Source organism: Aplysia californica, unplaced genomic scaffold, assembly GCF_000002075.1.
Source record: "Aplysia californica isolate F4 #8 unplaced genomic scaffold, AplCal3.0 scaffold00967, whole genome shotgun sequence".
Classification (NCBI taxonomy): domain Eukaryota; kingdom Metazoa; phylum Mollusca; class Gastropoda; order Aplysiida; family Aplysiidae; genus Aplysia; species Aplysia californica.
Window position 1 is genome coordinate 197179 of NW_004798237.1, and position 13760 is coordinate 210938.

The 13760-nt window shown below is 38.0% G+C and overlaps 1 protein-coding gene across 1 annotated transcript in view; it reads left to right on the forward strand.

Moving 5' to 3' along the window:
* The window catches only part of LOC101850855 (neprilysin-1), a 39192-nt gene that overhangs the window by 18562 nt on the left and 6870 nt on the right, over positions 1 to 13760 (forward strand). The window contains exons 3-12 of the mRNA XM_035973047.1: positions 2569 to 2774; positions 4175 to 4357; positions 6030 to 6116; positions 7318 to 7466; positions 8284 to 8377; positions 8763 to 8891; positions 10082 to 10180; positions 11592 to 11669; positions 12576 to 12679; positions 13501 to 13559. Coding sequence (XP_035828940.1) covers positions 2569 to 2774; positions 4175 to 4357; positions 6030 to 6116; positions 7318 to 7466; positions 8284 to 8377; positions 8763 to 8891; positions 10082 to 10180; positions 11592 to 11669; positions 12576 to 12679; positions 13501 to 13559 — 1188 coding nt within the window. The remainder of the gene's footprint in view (positions 1 to 2568; positions 2775 to 4174; positions 4358 to 6029; positions 6117 to 7317; positions 7467 to 8283; positions 8378 to 8762; positions 8892 to 10081; positions 10181 to 11591; positions 11670 to 12575; positions 12680 to 13500; positions 13560 to 13760) is intronic.

Consider the following 13760-nt stretch of genomic DNA (forward strand, 5'->3'; position numbering starts at 1 on the left):
CCCCACCTCCTGCCCACCCAGCAGTAATGGGTACCTGACTTCAAGTTGGGGAAGTAAAGTGTGAAAAGGAACTGGCCACCCTACCACATTATGCCAAAGGTCCAAGAAGTTGTCTCACTAACAAGGCAATCCCCAAAGTCCGAATGGGATGCTGGAACAACTTTACCTTTTTTGTCCTTGGATATTACATAAAATTATCACAATGTTGAACGAAGTTAAAGACCACTTTAGATCCCCAGTCACTGACTTCTGGTTCATATACGGTGCTTGTTTTGTCCTTCTCGCCCTTGGGTCTATATACATAAAATATGGGATGATCCTTTACAACTTTCCCCCCGGAATATCACCAACAAACTTAATTATAAAATGTTTTAATTGAAACAGACATGATTCATTTAACAGAAATTTGTTTGGCATAAAATCCATGAAGAAGAAACGTATCCTTAAAATGGAAACGAAATAAAGAAAAACACCAATTAACGCAAAATGCATCAGCACTAAAACTTCTTGTAAGGAAAATCTTGATACGATTGCTTGGCTTTTAAAAAATTATTTACTCTTCGACGTTTAGTTTTTCCATCTCTGTAACCATTAAACAATATTTCATTTCTCTTACAGAGTTAGAAAAAAAACGAACGTTTTTATTCTGTAATTAATAGAGCCAGCGCTCTGCATGCATTCCCCCCTTTGGACTCGACACTTAATTTTCTAGGCGTAGTTTGAAATGTTCAAAAGTGGACAAACACAAGGGCCCACTAAACTATGAGTGCTTAGAGTCACACACACACACACACACACACACACACACACACACACACACACACACACACACATGCACGCACACTGTACATCTTCAATATGGAGTGACTTCTATAGACAATAGGAGGCTGGGGTGCCCAATGGACAGCATTTTTTAGCTAACATCCTGAAAGGTGAAAGTGGGCTTTGTACTGAAGCAATTGCCATTGAGGAAATGTTCACGTTTTTCAAGACGATTCAGGAATTATGAACACCTTGCCATGTTCTGATCTAAGTACTCTCCCTCACACGCTGCTCGAACATGAAAATGGTACTGATGTAGGTTAAAATCTGCCTGGAGAATGCAGACCGTTGAGGTGTATAGGAACGTCCCAGCTACAGCTATCGTCTGCGGACTGATGTCTTTTAGGACTCAACAACTAAATTCTGCTCACCGGTTACCTGGCCAATGGTGTGTGTTTGACCTGAAGTGGTCGTTTTGTTTGGGAATTTTTAGTTCTGATTGGCTATAGATCCAAACTGACAGAACGTCTCAACCCATGACACCAAAGAAGAACGTGAGGGCACTTTAACATTCTTTCCGTACTGTGCGTGGAACTTTCGAAATGTCAGGGATGGGGAGTTGGTGGAGAGGCAATGTTCAGTTCTAAAAGCTCTCTGCTCTTTACTAAACTTAACCATGATCTCAGCAGGCAAAGAAAATATTGGAAAAACAATATCTGCAAACGTCTTTAGGCTTATTAGACTGCAGTAGCTTTCAATAAGGCAATACGAACTGGTGACTACAAGGATTAGGCCAATGTTGAACATATTTTTGGTTTTTTTAAAGCGCCAAATACAGCAAAAACCATTCTGTGGAAGTATCTAAAGTGAATATCAGCCAAATTCTTCTTGATTTCCAAATACTGTGTTAAAATTTGAAAAACGAAACTTCAATGTTGAAGAAAACATTTACAATAAAGAAGTTGTAAAGGGGTTGGGTTTTGTTTTGTTTTGGGGGAGGGGTTGTTTTGTGTGGGGGGTTTTCTTTTTCTTTGTTTTGTTTATTGGCTTGTTTTTGTTGTTTTTCTTTCTTTTCTTTTTTTGGCTCACCCTGTATTTTTCAAGGAACAATTTTTCAATGGTCTTTTTCTAAGGAATCTTGGACGAACCGCCAGCAAGTGATGACCTCAAAGCGGTGACGAGCGCCAGAAACTTATACCAGTCCTGTCGTGACCTTCGTAAGTTTCTGGGAGAAATATGCCTATTTTAACATTAACAATGTATTGCAATCCTTCAAAAATGGGAAACAAACTCTTAAAGTAAAAAAGCTTACGTCAAGTGAAACGCCATATCAACAAGTATGAATTCTTGCTCTAATCTGTAGCGTGATCTTCACTGAATTAGTGAGGAGGCAAAATATGTGATACATAACCTTAACATAGTAAAAAGCCAAAAATATGTGATACAAGATCTTAGCACAGGAAAAAGCCAAAGATATGTGATACAAAATCTTAACACAGTAAAAAGCCAAAACGTCCACTTTCTGGGTATCTTGAATGTCTTTGTTTATTGTTTGCTGTGCTTTAACAAGTCCATAAATTACGCGAAAAAAATTCAAAAAGCAGAGTATTATTACCACTGACACCTTATGTTGTTAAATATTACATGAAATAAGTATTCTCACACTTTTCTTAGGTCCCTGCTTAAACTTTTTGACTTTGACATTTGGTGTATGTCAGACAAGAAACCAAGATCATTATAATCAAAATAAAGTTATGGTCTTGTAGAATGCTTTTCCGAATTTCAATCTTCTTTGTTTTTTAAAAGAAACCATGGAGAATCGTGGTGACCAGCACTTCAAGGATTGGCTCAAGACCATCATCGGAGACTCTCCTCTTATCTCTCCATCATGGAACGAAGCCACATTTGACCTCAATGACGTCTTGTTCAACGCTACCGACCTAGGGTTTAGCATCCTGGTGGGCGTCTATCCACAAGTAGATGACAAGAACTCGAGTGTACACATATTGAAGGTAAGAGACCTGTTTATCAAAATTTGATTAACGTGAGTTGAATGTTATACCTTTATACTGTTGAAAACATGGATTATTTTTACAATGGTATACTCGCATACATTTCAGCATGTTGGACGATGATAATTATTACTCTTATCAATTCCCCCCGTTGTTCCTTGATAAGAAATATCTCGGTAAGTGACACCAAATATTTGAATGATGTATTATATTTTGCTTGAAGACCCCCCCCCCCCTCCCCACTGCGCGTAAAAAGGTAAACACTTTTTTTATTTGATTCCTAGTCATTATATCATCAACGGCTAAATCTGCCACAGACTTTGGCGATGATGGTTTCCCATTCATTCCTTTACTTTGATGCTCTTTAAAATAAAACACTACAGTATCCTGATGTGTCACCGTCGTCCATCTTTTTAAGCTTTCCAAGTAGGTTACTCTGGGCCTTCGCCTGCCTCTTTTGTCTTCAATTTTCACGGTGAAAGTAAGATTTCCAAGGCCCCTATGTCTATTCAGGTGTCCCAAAAAACTACGTTTTTCTTTTCCTGACTGTTTCCATAGGCGACTTTCGAGATAGTCTCAGTAGTTTCCTCCAAAACCACACCTCTGTTGCTTCTATTTTATTTTCACTGTCTTAAGTGATTGTCCACCATGTACAGCCGTATAGAAGGGTTGACCAAACATAGCATTTCAGAACTTTCAATTTGATAGTCATTAGATGTTTCTATTTTATTCATTTTATCGAAACAATCTTTAGATATCGTTAGTTCTGTGGAACATTTGTCACAAGATGTTGTTATAACTATATCGTAGATATTCAAACGGTTGAACTCATTTGATCTTTTTCACCTTTACTTACTAAGAAATTACTAAAAGAATTTACTGCTCTTTTAGATATCACCATTCATTGTTTTCTTCACTTCCCCTTTACGTTCACTTTCCGTTACAACAGTATCTGGTCTGAATCGGCATGTCTGATGTTATCAATATTTTCACTATTCATTTTGAAACATGAGCATTCTTCTATATTTCTGAGGATTGTTTCACTGTACATGTTAAAGAGTCTGGTGACGCAACACATCCTTTCCTCACTCCTCTTCCTATCTTCTTATATTCACTGTATTCCCCATCGATTCTTATAATAGCGTTTTGGTCCCAGTGCAAAGTCTTGATAATTCTTAGATCTTTTCCATCTATGTCTAGCTCTACCGATGTTTTAAATAGCTCTTCACGTCTAATTGTATCAAAAGCCTTTGAATGATCTAAGAAACTTAAATACTGATCTTTCTGTGCTTCAATAAAATTTCCATTAACATTGTTAAGGCGAATATAGCAATTTTGATGCCCTTGTCAGGAACGAAGTCTGATTAAAAAGGTTGTTGGGATGGGGGGGTTTTCTTCAGATGGACCAACCTAGTTTGGGCATGCCGGGTCAGAAGTACTACCTGGTCCCAAGGAATGACACAATGCTCATGGCCTACCAGACATTAATCTACAAAGTGACCGAGACACTGGGGTTCGCAGACCCCGACACAGCCCAGCAAGATGTGACGGACTTGGTGGATTTCGAAATACAGCTTGCACAGGTGAAGGCAATATGCCATTTTGTTAACGTTTGACACTAGAGTTTCCTTGGTCATAGAACATTTAAAACAATTACCTCAGAGGTAGTTCATCTCTCTCTCTCTCTCTCTCTCTCTCTCTCTCTCTCTCTCTCTCTCTCTCTCACTCATTCCTCTACGTCTGCAACCAATTTTGTCATCTGAATTTTCAGCATCATCAAAATGCTTCGATCTTAACCATCTTGTTACAAGTATTCATATGACCTTAGAGCATGCATCAGAATACAACTGAGTTACAATAAGAGTACTGAGTGTGTATCTAGCTTAACTCAAATAGTTTTTATATCACTGTTAATTTATACTATGCATATGACTGAAGCCTGCGTGTGTGAATGTTTTGTGTGCGTGTGTTTGTGTGTGTTTGTGTGTGTGTGTGTGTGTGTGTGTGTGTGCGTGCGTGTGTGTGTGTGTGTGTGTGTGTGTGTGTGTGTGTGTGTGTGTGTGTGTGAGTGTGTGTGTATGTATGTGGGTATGGGGTGAAACTCCAAACCAATATGCCAGGATCTGGACAATAAAGATGTTTCTTATCTTATCTGATCTACTCTACTACAACTGTTATATGAAATAAACTCAACTGAGGAGAAATGAATGGTCCCAGCTATAATATTATACAGTTTGTAAACATCCGAACGATGCCGAATAACAATAATTATTATAATAATTGCATTTATATAGCGCATCCATGCTCAAGAGCTTGCTCTATGCGCTTTAAAACTATTATTACCCCAACAGACCCTCTGAGAATATTCTGAAACATTCTCAGCTTCCGCGGAAGCTTACAGTGCAAGCTGCGGATTCCACGCGCTCAAACACTATCAAACTGACAAGATCTTTCACTGTCTATAGCTGGGTACCCATTTCCACCTGGGTAAAGTGAGGAAAATTTGTGTAAAGTGCCTTTCCCAAGGACAAAACGTCGGGTCACTGACGGGATTCGAACCCACGACCTTACGGTTGCGAGTCTGAGAGCCGAAACACTAGGCCACCGACGCCATTATAACTGCTTAACGTGCACCCCGTATCCTAAGACTCATGACATTCCTAGTATTAAGTGCACAGTATGAATAAATGGTTTATGACCAATAATATCCGAAAGCGACAGACAAATTTCATTGGACACACAACGCGGAAAGAAGTATTGGAGAATATTGTAACAACAGGCAAGCTTAAAGGAAAGAGAGGCAGAGGCAGACTGAGGGAAAATATACTGGACAAGTTAACAACATGGCTGGGAACAGCAAGAACAACAGACACTATCGCTGCAACGTAGGACTGAGGGAAGTGGAGGTCCCTGATCGCCCACGCCAGTCGGCAAGGTACCGGGTGGTGATGATAAAATGGTTCTGGGGAATTTTATTTTTATTTGTTTTCACAAATAGTATGAATGGGGTCACACTGGTGTATTTGGATTTAGAAGCAGAGACAGGGGGGGGGGGTAAACTTCTTGATTTGATTTATGAACATCAAACTATGAGTTGAAGAGTACAATTTGTGTTTACCTACTTGTTACTAGATTGTCTGAGACTAATTGTGAAGTATGGTATCTTTGCAACGGTGTTTATGAAAGCATAATTTACTATACAATTTGTGAACGTCAAACAGAATGACTATTTCTTAAGTCAATCCCTCCCCACAGATTTCTGTCCCATCCGAGGAGAGATGGGACCCAGAAGCCCTGTACAACCCAATGACGTTGGGAGAAGTCCATGCAAACTACAGTTCGGTTAGTACATTGCTACCCCTGTGGTTGTACATAATGCTATGCCTCACAGTGGTTACTGCTTGGGCAATTTTATCAATCTTCTTTTACTAGAGCTCAGTAAATAATCGGCTGTGAAATCTTTACTTCATAGCGCAGCGTATAATTATTACGCACATGACCGTTTTATATAATAATATGTATAGAACAAAGAATTATCATTTTGCTGACAAGCAGGATAAACAGACAATAATGGCTTCGGGTTATGGGTAAAAATTAATTTTTGAATTTTGGCTGGACGACGGCTAGAAAAGACCAGTCCATTCGCTTTTAGAAACACCGAGGGATTTCTAACATGCAACATTTTCACATGCAACCTAGGTGTTGTTCTCGTTTTGTTTTTGATTGTTATTTTGTCAGAGAAGACTAAGTGCTCCAACCTACCGACCCTAGTATCAAGCGGTGTAGAAAACATGAGCAAAAAAGCTAAGGGGAATGGAGCAACAGACCCCTGTGTTTACAGTAGATCACCACATCTATTGAGCTACTGATCCCCCTGATTTAGCATTTTATTTCCAATCATGACCACCCTGAAAAAAGGACATAGGGCATCTTTGTTGGAAAGTCTGTGCATACTCCAAAAAACAATGTATACCCCTAGCGCGTTAGACTCTTCACAGAAATGTGAAGTTTGCAGTCTGTGCAAAATAATTTGACAGAGTTATTTTCAAAGAAACAGAAATAGATAAAATAATACACGAACATTATTTTGCCTTTCAAGTAGAAGGTCCAAAACTTGCTTTAGAATAAATATATACTCCATTGACATCGACCAAGCTATTAAAATGTATGCAGTAATCGAAGAATGGAATAAGGCAAGTTTGTTGTAGGAATATCAGACTTGTGGTACTATGCTTTCACTTAATAATATACAGTTTCGTCCATTAATACTGATAGTCCACAACAGTATTAAAATATGATACACATCTGAAAGTAACGATTGCTATAGAGGCAAACTAACAATTTGTCCGTAAGAGAGGGTAGTAAAACTAGATTTTTATTTTTCATTGAAAGTTTAATTTTTCGATATAGTTATTCAGAGAGTGGTCAGGTTTCTTGATCTTTCTTGTGTATGAAGTCTGCATTTATGTATCATTACCTTCCTTTTTCTGTTCATTTTCTGCTTGTTTGTGTATTCAAAAACAAACCAACAACTGAACGACAGGCAGAATTGGACATGATGCAGTTCGTGGTCGCATTGCTGCATGCTCCGGAAGTAGGAATCACAGACGTCACAGAAAATGAAACCATCATCAATGTCTCGCCTCCTTACTTTAGAAATTTCACGGAACTCATCAGAAACACTCCGAAAAGGTAGCGCAAATCTTTTCCATTGCGTTCTTTTTTTATTTAAAGTAAATAACACGTGTGTCGACGACTTATTAAATCCCCTTCTCCACCCCCCCACTCCCAAACACACACACACACACACACACACGCACATACACACACACACATATATAAACCCAAAACAAAACACAACGACAGAAAACGAGAAAAAAAACCAAGCATATTAATTTATTCCTAAATATTTTTAATATCTTTAATGATTATACATTTTAATGAAAGAACTTTGCAAAAGTAACAACGTCATGGCTTCTGTCATTATCATAAAACTATTCCATTTTCTCGGCTGGTATCACTGTCTTAGTTATCGGTTTTTGGTAACACGTGTTGTTGTTGTTGTTGTTGCTGTTGTTATTGTAGTTGGGGTTTTTTTCTTTTTTTTCTTTTTTTTTATTTTGGTAGGGGGGTAACACTGTGATTATTTCTTATGTTTAAGATTCTTAGCCATTACATTGCAGCTCGATGTGGCCGAATTGGGACATAATATTGAAATATACTTAATTATATTCCTTGCTAGAATTTGAATGTCGTTAATGAATGTCATTGTTTTACTTGTGGGAGGTTGGCGGGTGCTCTGGTGTGGTTTGCTCCTTCTTTCCTATCAAACATCTATCTTCCTTATCTCTCCTCCTTTTTTTTTGTTTGTTACTCTCTTGTAACACATCTATTGTTCGGCACTAATATGACCATATTGTGTTGCAAGTGCCGTAAAACTTTTACTAAAACTAAAACATTCTTTTACTTGAAGAAAAAACCCAACAGCTTTGTTTCCTTGTTCAAACAGGACGTTAGCCAACTACGTGTTCTGGCGTGTAACAGGGGGCTACTTAGAAACCTTGACACAGACCTACAGATCCCTTGTGTTTGAATACTACAAGGTATGATCTCGTCAGACCCTTTGCGAGTCTCAGTTGTTTTTTTAATGGTTGGGCAATTGTGTCCCTATATTACTATATTAAGACAGTTATTATCGTTCTTCTTGTTGTTGTCGTTGCTGTTGTTGTTGTTGTTGTTGTTGTTGTTGTTGTTCTTCTTCTTCTTCTTCTTCTTCTTCTTCTTCTTCTTCTTCTTCTTCTTCTTCTGTGAACTTTTTTGTCTTCTTAGTGACTCACAGATATCTTAGACGATATCATTTTTAAGACTATATACTAAGTGATTTTGACCTTTTTTCGCATCCCCGGTGAGACTATGATTGATTTGGAAGGCTTTTAATTATACACTTATTCCGAATTATAATTATTGTCCCATTATTATTTATCTTAGGTTGTGTACGGCATCCAGCAAGGGGAGCCGCGAGACCAGGTCTGCGCTCGTTTTGCCAAAGGACAAATTGGCTTCGCTATCGGCAAAGTTTTTGTCGACCGGTACTTTGAACCCGAAGCCAAATCTATGGTAAAGGGATTCTACGAGTTGGTCGCCCTCTGGTTGTTGTTTGGTTTGGTTGTTATTGTTTTGGTTTTTGTTTTGGGGGGTTTACAACAAATATAACATTTTTAAGGACATTTTCAATGAGATTTTGAGTCGGGAATTCAAAAAAATAATAACAATAGTTTAAAGATCTCATGAAGAGAGATGACTGGGAAGATAGTAATTCAAGAAATAAATGTTTAACACAATATCTATCGGCTCCTTCATCAAGAAAGTGGCGTCGGTGGTCTAGTGTCAGTCTGGTGGAATTCCAACTAAGAAAAAAAAGACACTTTACTTTACACGAATTATGCTCTCCCGACCCTGGTGGTAATGGCTACCGGGCTAGAGACTGTAAACATCGTATTATTATTGTTATTATTATTATTTATTATTATTGTTATTATTATTATTATTATTATTATTATTATTATTATTATTATTATTATTATTTATTATTATTATTATTATCATCATGATCATCATCAACATCATCATCATCATTATCATCATTATTATTATTTTATTATTTTTATGGTTATTATTATCATAATTAATAATAATAATAATAATAATAATAATAATAATAATAATAATAATAATAAATAAATGACATTTATATAGCGCTCAACCCCGAGTAAAGTACACAGGCTCTGAGCGCTTTACAATACAGTACAACATACAACAGTAACATAAAACGTTGTGTTCTGACTAAAGAAAATTATTCCAAATAGTCATTTTATTAATTTAAAAACAGAAACGACTTCAGCTGACATTTGAATGAATCAAAAGATTTGATCTCTCTCAAAGTACTCGGTAAAGCATTCCAGATCTTGGGGTTTTGGTATTCAAATGCCATTTCTCCCATTGTTTTAAGTTTCATAGATGGTCACATTATTATCATTATCGTTATTATTATTGTCATAATTAGCTAATGTGTGGTGTGGTTGACATTAAGTACTTTTGGCCATGAAGATATATCACAAAGAGAATTGTTCTTGCTAGAGTTCAGGAGGCAGGTTTGTCTAATTAAAGTGGGAGTCGTGAGATTTGATCAGAGAGAATTCACAACTTACGTGCTAAATCGTTGACGTTACAATCAGTCCTCGAAAACAAGGAAGAAGAAGAGGAAATGACGCTACAATGACCATGTTTTCAATTGCTCTACTTCCTAGGCCCTCGATATGATACAGGGTCTCCAGACTGCGTTTGATGAACTAGTGGATGAGCTGTCCTGGATGGACCCGGAGACGAAAAGACTTGCTCGGGAAAAGGTGGCCATTATTAATTCCGATTACGAAAAACAGCGACCACAGCTTTGTTAACCTTTTACTGCAAAATGAAATTGGAAAAGACATATCATAATAACCCTTTCTGTTTCCATTTCCATTATTTCAATTTCTAATTTCTTGATGATGCATTGACACTAGTACATCTTCAAAAAATTAGTTATTAGGAGAATATGGAAAGTTTAGCGATTATCATAATATGGTCGCTTTTTGAGGACAAGCGGGCTAACCCAGAATTCGGGGGTTTCCAGAGATCTTGATCTACACCAAAAGTGGGCTTTACTCTACCTATAGGAGAAGTTTGGTTTCAGTAGTGTGTATATTTGTTTGTTTATAGAGAAAACTCTCATTTTCATTTAAAAAGACTGAATAAAGATCCCAAAACGTAACCTTCGAATTTCTCAAAACAGCATTTTTCTTGATAGCCCCCTTGTGCTTAAAAGCGATCACATACCTTTTCCAATTTCACTGTGTAGTTGTTTTGTAAGAGATAAGCGCCAACAAAGCTATTTTCCCCTGGGCATTAAGTTCGCTACGGATTGGATATTGGAAACCTTTGAGAATTTGCTTTCAAATCAAAAATGTATTGCCTGTTTCGAACTATGGCTCAGTTATGTTCGAAAAAACTTGCAAAGGTTTTTGGGGATTTTTAGCAGGGTACCCTTTGATATAACAGACTTAACTAGACAAGTCTCTCCTAACGAGCGTGTTTGCGTCGCATTTCGAATACGTTAATATCCGTCCTAGATGGATATTTCACTCATTTTATCCTCTTCTCAACACGTCATGACTTTCCTCTTTTAGTTGTATTTGCTTAATCACATCCCGCTCTTATAAATCAGACAACTTATGTGACCTTTAGAGGTGAACCATTTACTTTGTATGTTGTAGACATGGAGTAAAAGTGTCGTAGAAATGGAATAAAATAAATGTAAGGCAGCGTGGTGGAATCAGGCTCTCGTCAAAATAATCCAAGTGAAGAAACTTGCATTTTTCCCCAGGTTTGTAAATTTTTATCAATTTTTTTGTTTTTTGGCTCAACACCTTTCATGCCCGTTAAAGAACTCATTTCTGCGAGGATTTTTTTGAAAATCGTTGATTAAAGGCACAAAAAATGTAAATTTTTAGTTACTACGGACCCTTAAGCTAAGCAAATAACTAATCTTTGGCGGCCATTTTCTCACTAATTTTACCTCTGAAAACAGGTGACCCCCACCTCATTCATTCGCCAATATCTCGACTTGCATTCAAGATAAATGGATATTTCTTTCCTCCCAATAAAGATATGTGAACAAGCTTGAAGATGATATCAATAACTCTACATGCCCCAAATATGACGAGAGCCTGATTCCACCACGCTGCCTCACAAATGTTTCCTTCTGGATTGTATCTTCAGAACGACGTCATTCAGTCCAAGATTGGTTACCCGGAGTTTGTGAGAAACGACACGTATCTAGAGGAGGTTTACTCAAACGTAAGTGAAGTCTACAAGGGAAAAATGGCGGTAGTCACAAACTGAATACCGTGAGGGTACCAATTTTGAATTCTCGTTGACTCATAACTAACTGTATTTCTGTTCAACTGCTAGTTGATTATTGTTGTTAGATTTTCAATTCCACAACATTTAACAATATACCACCTTTAAAATAAATATGAAGTTATGAGTCCACAAACTTTTAAAATTGGCACCCTCACAATTCCCAGTGTGTGGCTGCCGTCGAGTTTCCCCTGTACTCCCTAAGTGGTTTTGACAAAAGTTGGTATCAGGTAATTGTTACGACTCTCTATCGTAGTAAATCATACTCAGATGATAATTGTTAAGATGTTTGTTAAAATTGATCATCTGCTCTCAGATGGTAGAACATTTAGACGTCAATTGCTGCCTATCTGTTGTGATTAATACCTTATGTAACAAATGTCAATTCTTTATTATGATGTTCCTCAATGTTCAGTTTTAGACCTTATCTCTGCAAAACTCAGTGTTTGGGATTTGCTGTCCCTTACGGTAAGTAATTAGTCTTTTCTTGACTTACTCTACTAAGTTCAAGTGACTATGGGGATTTTTGTTAATTAAGAGTTTAAGAGTGTGAAGAGCAGGGAAGTGTTTTTTAAACATAAAAGTCATCTCAGCGAGATCACGTCACTGTCATTGAGGGGGGGGGGCTGGTTTATAAACCTATTTCGGAAACTATGGCCTTTTTAGATAAAGCCTTATAGCAGAGAGGTATAACAGAAATTCATATGTAAAATGTAACTTGGCGCTCATATGACCGTATGCAGTAGCGAACGCCGTAAAACCTTACGAAAACAAAACTAAAAGAAACTGAAAAATAGCGTACATCTTTAATCATAATATTCATGTTTTGTTTCGCTCCTCCAGTTTACTTTTACAAGGTACCAGTACTTCGAAAACAACGTAATGATAGGGAAAGTGAGCCATGACTCCCTGATGCGACAACTGAGGCAGCCAGTGGACACTAACGCGTATGTGGTCGTGCTTCTTTCGTGTCTGTCTGATGTCTCTGGTGTGTGGGACTGTCGTCATCTTTTCCACCTCCCTCTTTTCTCTGTCTATCTGATGTCTCTGTTGGCCTAGTGGTTAGCCTACCGGACTCGTATTCGTGAGGTTGCGGGTTCGGAGGATCGAGCCGTGGGCCCGACGTTGCGTCCTTGGAAAGACACTTTACACGAAATTGTCCTCCCTTCACCCATGGGGAAATGAGTACATGGCCATAGACCGCGGAAGATCTTTTCAGTATGTTAGTGTTTTAGCTCCTATAAATGGCCGCTTGCACTGTATGCTTCCCAGAAAGTTGAGGTTGCTTCAGAATGCTCTCAGGTCTTCTGGGGTAATAGTATAGATTTGACTATGAAGCGCATATTATAGAGCTTGCTGTTGAGCGGGGATTTGCGCTATACAAAAGCTACCTATTATTATTATAATTATAGGGCTGTGGTACTTCTCTCGTGTCTGTCTGGTGTCTCTATATCGTCATTTTTTCACCTCCCACTTTCCTCTGTCTGTCTGTCTGTTGCCTCTCTATCAGCCCATCTTTTTGCGTATTTCTACTTTCCATACTTATTAGTATCTGACGCTCTTTCTGGACCTGTGAGTTTTTTACCGCAGACTTTCTTTCCTATCAACATCTATCGTCTGTATCTCCCATCCTTCTTTTTTGTGTATGTTACTATCTTGTAACACATCTATTCTTCAGCACTTGTATGACCTTATTGTGTTGCAAGTGTCGTAAACCTCTTACTAAAAACTAAAACTAAAAGTAAGATGATTACTGTTGACTTTTCAGGTGGTTCATGACCCCCGCTACTGTAAACGCCTATTACTACCCGGTGAACAACGAGATTGGTGAGTTATGTGCGATGGGAGATCTAAGCACCTCCCCACCCCCCTTTTTTTCCCTCTCAACACTATACCCGAAAATCTCGAAGTGTTGGATCAACTTCTCGCCCCTTCTGTCTGTCTATCTGTCTGTCTGTCTGTCTCTCTGTCTGTCTGTATGTCTGTCTGTCTGTCTGTCTGTCTGTCTGTCTGTCTGTCTCTCTCTCT